Genomic DNA, 14,152 nt, shown 5'->3' with positions numbered 1-14,152 from the left:
CCCAAGTAAAGATGCTTTTACAAGTTGTTTAAGAACACGGACTTGGTGTAAATTAAAAAGCGAAAGTTAAAATCTAGGGGTTGCTTCCCTTGTCCCCTTTGCCAGTTATTAGCAAATCATCAGCTCACTAGACCAGAGATAGATAACTAGAATCATCCTTAAATTCTAGCCACTGAAACTATGTATGTTTTTTTTTTTTTTTTCCAGTCTCAGTAGTGTGGAGTTTACATCTTTATTGGGGAACTTTGAAGAAGTATGCTCATTTCAACAGACGCTCTGCCAAGCCTTGGAAGAATGTTCAAAGTAAGTGTCACATATTGCCATCAAGATAGCCAGCAACATCGCTTCCTTGGCGTGTTTTGTTTTCCTTTTAACTGTTGTCTTAGATTAAGGGCATTTTATGTTTACTCATTTGTTACAACTCTGAGAAACGGTCCCGGTACAGAGAAAATACGCTAGGTGGTGGCATTCACAGGGCCAAACCATTAGTTGTATATATCAGGGCTCTACGTGCAGTAAATTGTTCCTGACTTTACTGAAAAATTGTATTGCTTTTACTGCTCCTGGGCAGTGTAAGAGCCAAATAAGGTCTCGATCGACCGCGGATGATGCCTTTGACATTGATTAGGTATTTTCTTTTGTACATTGCAAATGGAAAATTAGTCAGATGACTCATTTGGTTGCACAAGCTGCTGCTTCTCTTTAAATCACACCCAGGATCTTATCTGTTATATTAACAGTTGAAACTTGAAGAAGTGGGGAAAGGAAAGTATATCTTTGTGTGAACCACAAGACATATTTGATGGCTAGCTCGATGGTTGAAGTGTTCAACTATGGAATGGGCTGTAATGATCATCAGGCAGTATATTTCTGTAGCAAGATTCATTTTCCAAGCAGTGTATCTTGGAGAAGTTGGCACCTTTCATCGTCTATAGCGAAACTGGAGGGATTGCCTGTTTCTTGAGCTTTCTGGGACACGGGTGGTCATCCAGGAAGGAAGATGGTAAGAGCCCACACCAAAGAGACCTGTGGAGCCATCCTCAATGCGCATAGGGATCCAGCTTGTTGATGAGGGAAGAGAAGTCACCAGGTGAGACGAGCAGATCACAGACTAGATTTGTAATCTTCGTTTTCCATTTTATAGAGAAAGAGGTAGGAGCAAGTCCAAGGGAAATGCCAAAATTATAATAGCTATCCCTGAATGGTGGGGTTCTGGGTAATATTTTTTCTTTCTTGCACGTTTCTGATTTTTCTACAAATAAAAACAGGTGGCTTGTAACTTAAAAAAAATTAATTAAAAAAATCTTGAGGCCATCCTGCCTAGGGACCACCAGGCCACTAAGACTACATAATACTCTTTTGTGATATGTCATTTTTGGAGTTGATTAGTTGTGTCTGTACTTGAATTTCATATAAATTAGCCGACAGTATTTTTGTGTGTGCCTGGCCAAAAACTTGAATATTATAATTTGAATAAATACCTTTTTTGAGAAAGAGAGAGAGGCACAAGTGAGCGAGAGGCAGAGAAGGAGAGAATCCCAGGAGAGGCAGAGATAGAGAGGCAGGCTCACCCGAAGCAGAGCTCGAGCTCACCCGATGTGGTCCTCGAACTCACGAACCATGAAATCACGACCTGAGCCAAGTCAGATGCTTAACGACTGAGGCAGCCAGGCGCCCTTGAGTAAATATCTTAAAAAAAAAAAAAAAAAAAAAACCCAAAACATCCTACTTCGTAATTCCAGGTAAGTACCTGACCTTATGTATCGGTGCTGTGTTTGGTGGTCAAGAACTTACATTTCATGGAGGAAGTGATTATAATAGAGTTTCTCTTTTAATTTTGGCAAAACAATTCCAAAGGTTTGCACGTTGCCAGGTTTGATCGGAACCATCTTCCTTTATTGCGTTTATTATTTTACATTCTGTGTTTCATCTGTTTTTACTTACAGGTTTCCAGAAAACCAACACAAAGTAGGAGGCTGTCTACTGAACCTCATGCCTCATTTTAAATCTATGTATCTGGCTTACTGCGCAAACCACCCTTCAGCTGTCAACGTACTCACACAGCACAGGTAAATTGTTACCATTTCCCCAAATAGGCTGCTTTACGGTGAGATCCTTTCCTAGGACTGCTTCGTTTGGAAGTCCAAGGTCGCCAGCTGAACTTTTGATGACCGAGCGGCTGCTATGTGCAAGGTCCTGTACTGGCTGGTGGAGATACAGCAGTAAGCAAGGAAGAGGAAGTCCCTCCCCTCAGAGCATAGACTCTTGAGAGCAATGCAGACGTGAAATCAAACACCATAAACATGTTGTAGGACAAAAGGGTAATGAAAAGGATGGGGTGAGACTGTGCGACATGGCATCAGCTGAGTGTGGGGGGAGGGGAGGCTCAGGGAAGGCCTTCCTGAAGCAAAACTCTATTTGGATCCTTTGGTGCCCCCATGAATGGTTTTTCTGAGTTGCTGACAAATAGCTCAAGTGCCAGGGGTCATCTCGTTTTCACTTTCCCTTTGTCTGGTGGGGGACATCTCAAGCAGTGCTGTGACTGGAAGGCAGATATTTACTAACATGGAGGGCGGAAGGACACGAGCGGTGTGAACTACCAGGCAGGTACTTTATGCAGTGGGTTGTGATAATAATTGTACAGGATTAGAAATTGTTTCAGATTCGTGGGGAATAACAGAATAGTGTCTCCTTTCAGAGTCCTCGCAAGGGACCTTGATAAATGCTTCTCTCTCCTACCCCTCCTGACCCTCGGGCTCCCTGTCCCTGACACATTTATTGATGCATTCATCTGGGCCAGCACGCTGTATGGTGGGTTTCTTTTTTGTAAGTTTATTTCTTTATTTTGGGAGAGAGAGAGAGAGCACGCACGAGCGAGGAGGGGAGGGGCAGAAAGAGAGGGAGAGGAAGAATCCCAAGCAGGCTCCGCGCTGTCAGCACAGAACCCAGCATGGGGCTCGATCCCATGAACCATGAGATCATGACCTGAGCCGAGATCAAGAGTCAGGTGCTTGACCAAGTGAGCCACTCAGGTGCGATAGGTTTAAAGATGCCGTTTGAACTTCGAAATCATGTGCTAGAAATCTGATGTGGTGGGGACAGTAGCAAGTACGACACACAGGGTCTCTCAGGACTTAACCTGGAGACTAGATTCAGAATGGATAGGAGTTGTAGAGACTGCTCATGGCCAAAAGGAATATTCTTCTCTCAATCTGGCTCAGACTTGAACTCCCAGAGCCGGACTGGAACACTAGTCAACACCAACCCTCGGAGGTGGCGGAATTTTGGGTTTTGTCCTGCTCTGTTAAGAGCGTTATTGACTTCATAGAGCCGTTAAGTAAGGACATTTTTTTTTTAATTTTTTTTCAACGTTTATTTATTTTTGGGACAGAGAGAGACAGAGCATGAACGGGGGAGGGGCAGAGAGAGAGGGAGACACAGAATCGGAAACAGGCTCCAGGCTCTGAGCCATCAGCCCAGAGCCTGACGCGGGGCTCGAACTCATGACCGCGAGATCGTGACCTGGCTGAAGTCGGACGCTTAACTGACTGCGCCACCCAGGCGCCCCAGTAAGGACATTTTTTTTTTTTTTTTTAATTTTTTTTTTTTTTTGAACGTTTATTTATTTTTGGGACAGAGAGAGACAGAGCATGAACGGGGGAGGGGCAGAGAGAGAGGGAGACACAGAATCGGAAACAGGCTCCAGGCTCTGAGCCATCAGCCCAGAGCCCGACGCGGGGCTCGAACTCACGGACCGCGAGATCGTGACCTGGCTGAAGTCGGACGCTTAACCGACTGCGCCACCCAGGCGCCCCCAGTAAGGACATTTTTAAGGTAGAATTCAGTGGGTCCTACTCGAAGGTCAGTTTTTATTTCCCTGACCAACGTCGTGAATTCTTGTAGAATAGCAAACCCGGAAGTTGGAGTTTAAAGAAAGCAGAGCCGTGAATCTGAGTTATTTAGGCAAGTGGCTCAACTCCTTAGAGCTAATATTAGCTAATAATAGCACTGATAGTGTGCCAGGCACATGATGTAAGAGCCTATGAGGGAATTACTATTATTACCGTCTCTGCTTTACAGATAAGACGTTGGAAGGTCAAGGAATCTGCCCGAGAACCCATAGCCGTTAAGCGGTTGAGCCAGAATTAGAACCCAGGTCTGCCAGACTTCTAAACAGATATGTTTGTTAAGATATATATTTTACCTACAAAGAATAACTTAAATGCAAATTTAAGGAATTGCAATAAAGTGAACACCCATGGTACACACCACCCAGCTTAAGAAATAAAACATTACCACTTCCTTTTTTATACACCAGGCTTACTGGGTTTGAATTCACATACAGTTAAATTATTCTTAGCATATTCGGAGTTGTGCAACCATCCCCACAATCAATTGGAGACCATTTTTATCACTCCCGAAACAAACCCATCCTAATTGCCAGGCACTCGCTGGCACTCTGGACATTTCATTTAAGTGGAATCACACAGCACAGGGCCGTTTGGGTCTGGCTTTTTTCCCTTCTCGTAATGTTTTCCAGGTTCATCCGTGTTGTAGCACTTATTAGCACCTTGGTCTTTATTTGTTAATTTTTATTTTTTTAAGTTTATTTATTTTTGAGAGAGAGAGAGAGAGAGAGAGAGCATGCAAGTGGGGGGTGCAGAGAGAGAGAGGGGGGTGCAGAGAGAGTCGCCTCCACCCTGTTGGAGTCCAATGACACGGGGCTCGATCTCAGGATCCGTGAGATCATGACCTGAGCCAAAATCAAGGGTCAGGCACTCAACCGAGTGAGCCACCCAGGTGCCCCTAAGTACCTTGTTTTTTAAATCACCAAAAAAAAAAAAAAAAAAAAAAAAAAAGATTCCATTGTTTAGATACACAATATACAGCATACAATATACAATATACTATATGCAATATACAGCATAATATTCTTCCATTCAAGGTGGTGGACATATGGATTGTGAATAATGCCTCTATGAACATTAGCTACAAGTCTTTGTGTGGACATGTTTTCATTTCTCTGGGGTGGACACCCAGGCGTGAAATCGCTAGGTCATATGAAAACTTATGTTTCACCTTTAGAGGAGCTGACAGACTGGTGTCCAAGGTGGCTGCACCAATTTGTATTCATTCCCGCCATTTTCTATCATCAGCGTTTGTGACTGTAGCCATCCTGACGGGTGTGAAGTAATATCTCATTGTGATTTGCTTTGCATTTCCCTGATGAAGGATGCTGTTAAATATCTTTCATGGGCTTTTTGGCCATTTGCATAGCTTCTTTGGGGGAAATGTCTATTCAGATCTTTGCCTATTTTATTCGTTTTTAATGTTTACTTATTTTTGAGAGAGAGAGAGAGAGAGAGAGCGCGCGCAAGTGAGTGGGGGAGGGGCAGAGAGAGAGGGAGACAGAGGATCTGAAGTGGGTTCTGCGCTGACAGCAGAGAGCCCGATGCGGGTCTCAAACTCATGAACGCTGAGATCATGGCCTGAGATGAAGTCGGACGCTTAACCGATTGAGCCACCCAGGTACCTCCATCCTTTGCCTATTTTGGGGGCGCCTAGGTGGCTTAGTCGTTGAAGCTTCCAACTTCGGCTCAGGTCATGATCTCACGGTTCGTGAGTTCAAGCCCCGCATTGGGCTCTGCGCTGACAGCTCGGAGCCTGGAGCCTCCTTTTCTCTCTCTCTCTCTGCCCCTCCCCTGCTTGCACTCTGTCTCTCTCTCTTAAAAATAAATAAACATTAAAAAAATTTTTTTTAAATCCTTTGCCCATTTTTCAGTTGGGTTATTCCTCTTTTCATTGTTGACTTGCAACACTTTATATATTCTTCTTTATATCCTCTTATTAGATATATGATTTGCAGAAATTCTCTCCCACTTTGTGGATTTTCTATTCACTTTCTTGATGGGGTCCTTTTTTGTTTGTTTCTTGATGGTGTCTTTTGAATCACAAAAGTTTTAATTTCGAATTTGTCTTCTGTGGCTTGCACTTTTGGTGTTCTACCTAAAAAAACTATTGCCTAATCCAAGTCATGAGGATTTATGCCTGATTAAGAATTTTATAGTGTTATCTCTTACCTTTAGCTCTTCAATCTATTTTTAAAAGAATTTATTTATTTATTTTGAGAAAGAGAGAGTGAGCAGGGGAGGGGCCGAGAGAGAAAGAGAGACAGAGAATCCCAAGCAGGCTCCACAGCTGTCAGCGCAGAGCCCGATGTGGGGATTGAACTCATGAACCTTGAAGTCATGACCTCAGCTGAAACCAAGAGTCAGATGCTTAACCGACTGAGCCACCTATGTGCCCAGGTTTAATCTATTTTTGAGTTAATTTTTCATATGGTATGAGGTAGGGGTCCAACTTCATTCTTTTGTGTGTGTATGTCTAATGTCCCAGCACCTTTTGTTGATTTCTATTCTTGTAAATTTGTTATACTGTGTTTTATGTCTCAGAATCGGGTCTTTCTTGGTGAATGTTCCATGTGAGCTTGAGAAGAATTTATATTTTGCTGTGATTAGATAAAGTATTCTATAAATGTCAACTAGATCACTAGATTGATGGTGCTGTTCCATTCAACTATATCCTTACTAATTTTCTATCTGCTGGATCTGTTTATTGATAGAGAGATGTTGAGGTTTCTAACCATAATAGTGGATTTATCTATTTCTCCTGTCTGTTCTATCAATGTTTGCCTTGTGTATTTTGATGTTCCCTTCTTAGGTGTATTCATGTTAAGGATTATTTTGTCTTATTGGGGATTGGCCCTTTTATCTCTATGTAATGCTTCCTCTTTATCCCTGATAATTTTCCTTATTCTGATATCAGCTTTTTCTGAAATTAATATAGTTAATCCAGCATTTTTAAAAAAATTTTTAACGTTTATTTATTATTGAGAAACAGAGAGAGACAGAGCATGAGCAAGGGAGGGACAGAGAGGAGGAGACACAGAATCCGAAGCAGGCTCCAGGCTCTGAGCTGTCAGCACAGAGCCCGACGTGGGGCTCGAACTCAGAAACCCAGAGATCATGACCTGAGCCGAAGTCGGATGCTCAACTGACTGAGCCACCCAGGTGCCCTGAAGCCAGCTATTTTTTTGATTACCGTTAATATGATATATCTCTTGCATCCTTTTCCTTGTATTCTGTCTGTGTCTTGTAGACAATATGCCGTTGAGTCTTGTTGTTTAACCCACCCTGACAGTCTCTGTCTTTTAATTGGTGTATTTAGACCATTTACATTTAAAGTGCTTATTGATATAGTCAGATTCACGTTTACCATGTTTATAACTTTTCTATTCATTGCACGTGTTCTTTGTTTCTTTACTATCCGCCCCCCCTCCCCGCTTTTACTGACTTCTCTGATTTTAGTTAAATGTTTTCTATGATTTCAGTTTATCTTCTCTCCTAGCATATTATACTTCTAAAAAAACTTTAGTGCTTTAGAGTTTATAATATCCATTTATAACTAATCTAACAGCACTTTCACATAACACTTTACCATTTCATAGGTGGTGTAGGTACTTTATAAAAGAGTATTCTCAATTCTCCGTCATCTCTTATAACATTGTGCTCATTCATTTTATTCTTCCATAAGGTAAAACCACCTAATATATTGTCACTATTATTACTTTTAAAAGTTATCTATTAGATCCACGAAGAATCAGCAGAAGAAAAGGTTTTCTTTTACCTGCATTTATTATTCTCTAACACTCTTCCTTTTTTAAAATTTATTTATTTTGAGAGATAAAGAGAGTGTTCCCCCAAGCCAGGGGAGAGCAGAGACAGAGCGGGGAGAATCCCAAGTAGGCTCCACATTGTCAGCACAGAGCCCGATGTGGGACTCGATCCCACAATCTGTCAGATCATGACCTGAGCCAAAGTCAAGAGTTGGACGCTTAACCACCTGAGCCACCCAGGCGACCCAACACTCTTCCTTTTGTATGTAGATCCAACTTTCCTTCTCTCCGAAGAACTTGTTTTAACAATTTTTGCCAAGGTGGTCTATTGGCGATAGTTGCCCTCAGTTTTTGCGTGCCTGGGGAAGTTTTATTTCTCTTCTACTTAATTTTTTTCTCTTTTATTTTTATGGTAACCAAAAAAAAAAAAAAAAAAAAAACAAAACAAAACAAAACAAAAAAACAACATGTAGCATGAGATCTGTCCTCTTAACAAACTTTGAAGTGTAAAGATCAGCACACGAGAGGATTTTCCCCTGATCTTTACCGTGAGAACTTGCTTGGGCTCTTGGATGCAAAACCCACAAAAATATTTGGATCCTGAGACTGAGTTGCTGGGTTTTTTTTTTTAACTGTCCAGGTTGTCCACACTTAGACTCTTTAAAAAAAATTTTTTTTAATATTTATTTTTGAGACGCAGAGCGAGACAGAGCATGGGCAGGGGAGAGGCAGAGAGAGTGCTGGGGTTGGGGGAGGACACAGAATCCAAAGCGGCTCCAGGCCCCGACAGACTCTTAAAATTAGCATTTGAATGTTTCTGCCAGTTACTGGAGCCAGTGGTTTGTCCTTCAGGGAAACATATCTCTGTTCTAAGTCTCTGTATTTACCTGTCTTTCCAGATTTGGGGGTGGTGGTTTCCCTGTGATCCCAATTCCTAGTAGATCTAAGAAAAGTCATTGATTTTTCAATTAGTTTTTTACTTGGGAGAATAGTAATGATGCCTTCCGAACTCTACACGTCACAGCTGAAACCAGAAGTCCTTCAGTGATTTGTTTTTGTTTTTGTTTTTGTTTTTAATTCTTTCTTTGGTAGTTGTTCTGATGCTTTCCAAATATATCTTATCAGAATCTCCTTTATAAGTCACACTAAGTTAATTCTAGTGAGATATACGAATGTGATTCCTGGTATAAGTCTGTTTCCTCTTCCCTTTTTGGGCTACAATTGTTATACATATTACATCTGTAAGTTACAAGCCCAATAGTGTATTGCTACAAATATTATTTTATGTGTAATAATGAACATGAGAGAAGAAAAGAGGGCAAGGATGTATTTATAGCATCAGTTACATTAACATTCTCGTTGACTATGTGTTTATTTCTTCCTGTGGATTTGAGTTACTGTGCTGTGGTTGTAAAATACATTACATTTCTATATGTTGCAGGCTTTATGCAATTGTTTTTACATTAGTTAAGAGAAGAAGGAGACGTATGTATTTTTACTTTTTTTTTTTTTCAACGTTTATTTATTTTTGGGACAGAGAGAGAGCATGAACGGGGGAGGGGCAGAGAGAGAGGGAGACACAGAATCGGAAACAGGCTCCAGGCTCTGAGCCATCAGTCCAGAGCCTGACGTGGGGCTCGAACTCACGGGCCGCGAGATCGTGACCTGGCTGAAGTCGGACGCTTAACCGACTGCGCCACCCAGGCGCCCCTTTACTGTCTTTTATGATAGGTCGGTTTACATCTCTCTTCTTCTTACAGGTAGATTTGAGTTTACATCTGGATTTACTTGATTTTAAGTAACTTTAGTATTTCTTGTAAGGTGGGTCTTCCAGCAAAGAGTTCTTTCAGTTTTTGTTTATTGGGGGATATTTTCATTCAACCTAAATTTTGTTTTAAGTTTATTTATTTATTTTGAGAGAGAGAGAGAGAGAGAGAGAGAGAGAGAATCCTGAGCAGGCACTGTGCTGTCAGCATGGAGTCTGACTCAGGGCTCTATGTGGGGCTCGAACCCACAAACTGAGAGATCATGACCTGAGCCGAAATCAAGAGCCAGATGCTTAAACAACTGAGCCACCCAGGTGCCCCTTTTCCACCTAAATTTTTGAAAGATAGTTTGGATGGATATAGAATTCTTGGTGGGCAGTTTTGTTTCTTTACTTTGAGTATATCATTTCACTGCCTCCTTGCCCTTATTAATTCTGGTGAGAAATTAGCAGTTAATCTTATTCAGGTTCCCTAGCACACCATGAATTGTTTTTCTCTTTCTCTTTTTAAGATTTTCTCTTTGCTTTTGTCTCTCAGCATTTTTACGATAATTTATATATGGATCTCTTTGCATTTTTTCTACTTGGAATTCATTGAATTTCTTGGATGTGTAGATTAACATTTTCCTCAAGTTTGGGAAAGTTTTCAGTCATTATTTCTTCAAATATTTTTCTGCTTCATTCTCTCTTTTGGGACTCTCATGATGCACGTGTTGTTGTGCTTAAAGATGTCCCACATTTCTCTGGGGCTTGTTCATTTTTCTTTTTTTCTTTTAAATGTTTATTTATTTTTGAGAAAGAGAGCAGGGGAGGGGCAGAGAGAGAGGGAGACACAGAATCCGAAGCAGGTTCCAGGTTCTGAGCTGTCACCACAGAGCCAGATGTGGGGCTTGAACTCACTAACTACGAAATCGTGACCTGAGCCAAAGTCCGAGGCTTAACTGACTGAGCCACCCAGGTGCCCTTCATTTTAATTTTTTAGAAAAAAATGTGTATTTATTTTTGAGAGAGAGGGAGAGAGAGAGAGGGAGAGAACGCGCGCACACACACACACACACACATACACACACACATGTACACACACATGCACAAGCAGGGGAGGGGCAGAGAGAGAGACGGAGGCATAGAATGTGAAGCAGGCTCCAGGCTCCGAGCTGTCAGCACAGAGCCCGACGCGGGGCTCGAACTCACAGACCACGAGATCCTGACCCGAGCCAAAGTCGGACACAACCGATTGAGCCACCCAGGCGCCCCTCAATTTTCTTTATTCTTTTAACCCCCTTCTGTTTTCTCAGATTGCATTCTCTATCAATCTATCATTAAAGTCACTGATTTCTTCTGCCAGTTCAGATCTACCACTGAGCACCTCTAGTGAATTTTTAAATTTCAGTTATTGTACTTAAAAAAAAATTTTTTAATGTTTATTTTTTTTTGAGAGAGAGAGAGAGAGTGCAAGTGGGGGAGGGACAGAGAGAGTGGGAGATACAGAATATGAAGCAGGCTCCAGGCTCTGAGCTGTCGGCACAGAGCCCAGTGTGGGGCTCAAACTCACAAACTGAGAGATCGTGACCTGAGCTGAAGTCGGATGCTTAACCGACTGAGCCACCCAGGAGCCCCACAATGATTGTACTTTATAGCCTGAATTTCCATTTGGTTCTTTTTTTTTATAATTTCTATCTCTTTACTGATACTCTCTGTTTGATGAGACATTGTCATTATAGCTTCTTGTAATTCTTTAAGCATGGTTTCCTTTTGTTCTTAGAACACATTTATAATGGCTACTTTGAAGTCTTTGTTAAATCTGACATTTTGTCACTCTCACAATTTCTGTTGTCTCTTTTTATCTCCTGTGTATGGGTCACACACTCCTTTTTCTTTGTGTGTTACATTAAAAAAATTTTTTTTGGGGGGCGCCTGGGTGGTGCAGTCGGTTAAGCGTCCGACTTCAGCCAGGTCATGATCTCGCGGTCCGTGAGTTCGAGCCCCGCGTCGGGCTCTGGGCTGATGGCTCAGAGCCTGGAGCCTGTTTCCGATTCTGTGTCTCCCTCTCTCTCTGTCCCTCCCCCATTCATGCTCTGTCTCTCTCTGTCCCAAAAATAAATAAACGTTGAAAAAAAAAATCTGACATTTTGTCACTCTCACAATTTCTGTTGTCTCTTTTTATCTCCTGTGTATGGGTCACACACTCCTTTTTCTTTGTGTGTTACATTAAAAAAAATTTTTTTTTTGTTAACGTTTATTCATATTTTGAGAGACAGAGCATGAGTAGGGGAGGGGCAGAGAGAGAGGGAGACAGAATCCGAAGCAGGCTCCAGGCTCTGAGCTGTCACCACAGAGCCCGGCGCGGGGCTTGAACCCACGAACCTCGAGATCGTGACCTGAGCTGAAGTCAGACACTGAACTAACTGAGCCACCCAGGTGCCCCAGTGTCGTACATATTTTTTTTTTTTTTTTTGAAAACTAGGCACTTTATGTAATTTTAGATTTAGCAACTCTGGATACGGATTCTTTTCTCCCGTCTTGGAGGGGGATGTTTTTGTTGTTGTTGTTGTTTGCTTATTTGTTTGTTTAGTGACTTGACTGGACTGTCTTAGTGAGGTCTGTTTTGCCCACAGCGTGCATCCGCTGAGGTCACGCCTCAGAGGGCACAGCCTTGGTCGTGCACACACAGTCACCCCGAAATGACAGTGGTTTTAGCGGGGTTCTCTTTGACCATCTCTCCCTGATTTTCCTGTTAAGCTGTTTACCCCAATTTAATGCCACATCCAGCTGATTTAGTGCCAGATCCACTGATTTCCAGCTGATTGCTCTCATGTTTCTGACAATTCCCTGGGGGCGTAAATTGATCTGTCATCTGATCCAATTAAGTTCGCGCAGGGGTTGTTTTTGAGACCAGTCTTTGAAGTTTGTTCTGACCGTTCTTAGCTGTCTCTTTCCTTGGTTCTGTCTAGTGACCTCAGTGGCCTATGGTTTACATTCTTGCTCTTAATTAAGAAAAGGTGCCAGCGCCCTCTCATTTGCTCACCACCAAAATCTTCATTGTTTTTGCAAGAGCCTCTCCTCTCTCCTTTCTCCTCTCTCTCTCTCTTCCTCTTTCTTTCTTTCTTTCTTTCTTTCTTTCTTTCTTTCTTTCTTCTTAAAGTAGGCTCTGTGTCCAATGTGGGGCTCAAACTCATGACCCAGAGATCAAGAGTCTTATGCTCTACCGACGGAGCCAGCCCCGCGCCCCTCCCCACGCTCTTTTTCAACTAAAACCAGTTCCTTTGGGGAGAGCTCCAGAGCCCTCTGTTCTTGTAGGCTGCCCTCCTCCCCTGGCAGAATCTTTGTGCCAGTGGTCTGGGCAGGGCACTAGCCTCTGCCCTTCTCTGCTTGCCTCACCCCGCACAGAACTTGTGCCCAACAGTGAGTGGGGGTGAGGGTGCGGGGCCCCGGTATTTTCAGCCTGCCACTCCTGGGGTAGAGCCCCCTCCCTATGTCTGTGGGGGTGCTGAGCACGGAAGGAAGCCTCCGGCCTCTCAGCCACCCTTGCCAGGAATTGGCTTTTTCAGTTCAACGTTGAAGCACATGAGATATGCTAGTGAGATATGGTGTCCTTGGATTGGAAGCGAAGGGGAGAGGGACACCTGTCTTCTTGGCCACTACGGTCTCTGTCAGGCTGAGCTGGGAAGGAAGGAGAGGCGAGGGGAGCAGGTCCTGGCTCAGAGGCCATGAACTCTCCCCGTTCTGTGTGAGTATAAGAATGTTTTCTCGAATACGTATTTTTTCACTTATCGTTATGCCATTAGGACAGTTTCTAGAGGCCTTAAATGGTTGCTTTTATAGTTTCCACCAGCTTGCAGGTTTGTGGGTTAAGTGAAGTAATGAATACCAAAGTCTCTGGCTTCGGGCCCCCCCCTGGCTGGCCCAGTCCGTCGAGCATCCGACTCTTGATTTCGGCTCAGGTCATGATCTCATGGTTCATGGGATCGAGTCCCACATTGGGCTCTGTGCTGACTGCACAGAGCCTGTCTGGGATTCTCTCGCCCCCGCCCCCCCCCCGCTTTCTCTGCCTCCCACCTCTCTCTGTCTCAAAATAAACAAATTTAAAGCAAAACCAAGGTAGTTGTCACCACCCCTTATTTCGACTTTATTCATCTGCTGCGAGTTGCTAGTTCCTTTTTAGAAAAAAGGTGTGTAATATTTCCAGCACACAAAAACCAGAGATAAAATAAATCCCATCCAGGTAGCCACCATTCGGCTTATAAAACAAAATATAGCTGCAGCTGGAGTTCTGTGTGTGTGCTCCCTCGTATTTCCTGCTTCTCCCTCCCTCACTGGAGGGGACCGCAGTCCTGGATTTGTTTCTGTCATTTCCAGGAACGCTCTCATACTTTACCACCCATCTTCAATAAAGAAAAAAAAATGGTTCAGAGACATTTTTCTTGAACATAAGGATACATAAACATCCTGTGTGTAAAACGGCAAATTTCTTTTTTTTTTTTAAATTTTATATGTTTGTTTATTTTTGAGAGAGAGAGGGAGAGTGTGAGCAAGGGAGGGGCAGAGAAAGGGGGGCAGAGGATCCAAAGCAGGCTCTGTGCTGACAGCAGAGAGCCCGACGTTGGGCTTGAACTCATGAACTGTGAGATCATGACCTGAGCCCAAACCAAGAATTGGACGCTTAACCAGCTGAGCCACCCAGGTGCCCAAAGGGCAATTTTTTAATACCAATA

General features: G+C 42.9%; 1 protein-coding gene across 9 annotated transcripts in view; it reads left to right on the top strand.

The window, feature by feature from the left end:
• ARHGEF6 (Rac/Cdc42 guanine nucleotide exchange factor 6) overlaps nt 1-14,152 on the top strand; it is a 101,546-nt gene that overhangs the window by 60,705 nt on the left and 26,689 nt on the right. For all 9 annotated transcript variants that reach the window (XM_045472001.1, XM_045472003.1, XM_045472002.1 and 6 more), the window contains 2 exons: nt 208-303; nt 1,947-2,069. In XM_045472001.1, the coding sequence (XP_045327957.1) occupies nt 208-303; nt 1,947-2,069 (219 nt within the window). The remainder of the gene's footprint in view (nt 1-207; nt 304-1,946; nt 2,070-14,152) is intronic.

The sequence above is a fragment of the Leopardus geoffroyi genome, chromosome X (genome assembly GCF_018350155.1).
Source record: "Leopardus geoffroyi isolate Oge1 chromosome X, O.geoffroyi_Oge1_pat1.0, whole genome shotgun sequence".
Lineage (NCBI taxonomy): Eukaryota > Metazoa > Chordata > Mammalia > Carnivora > Felidae > Leopardus > Leopardus geoffroyi.
The sequence above is the reverse complement of the archived record's forward strand: the minus strand, read 5'-3'. Positions and strand labels throughout refer to the sequence as shown.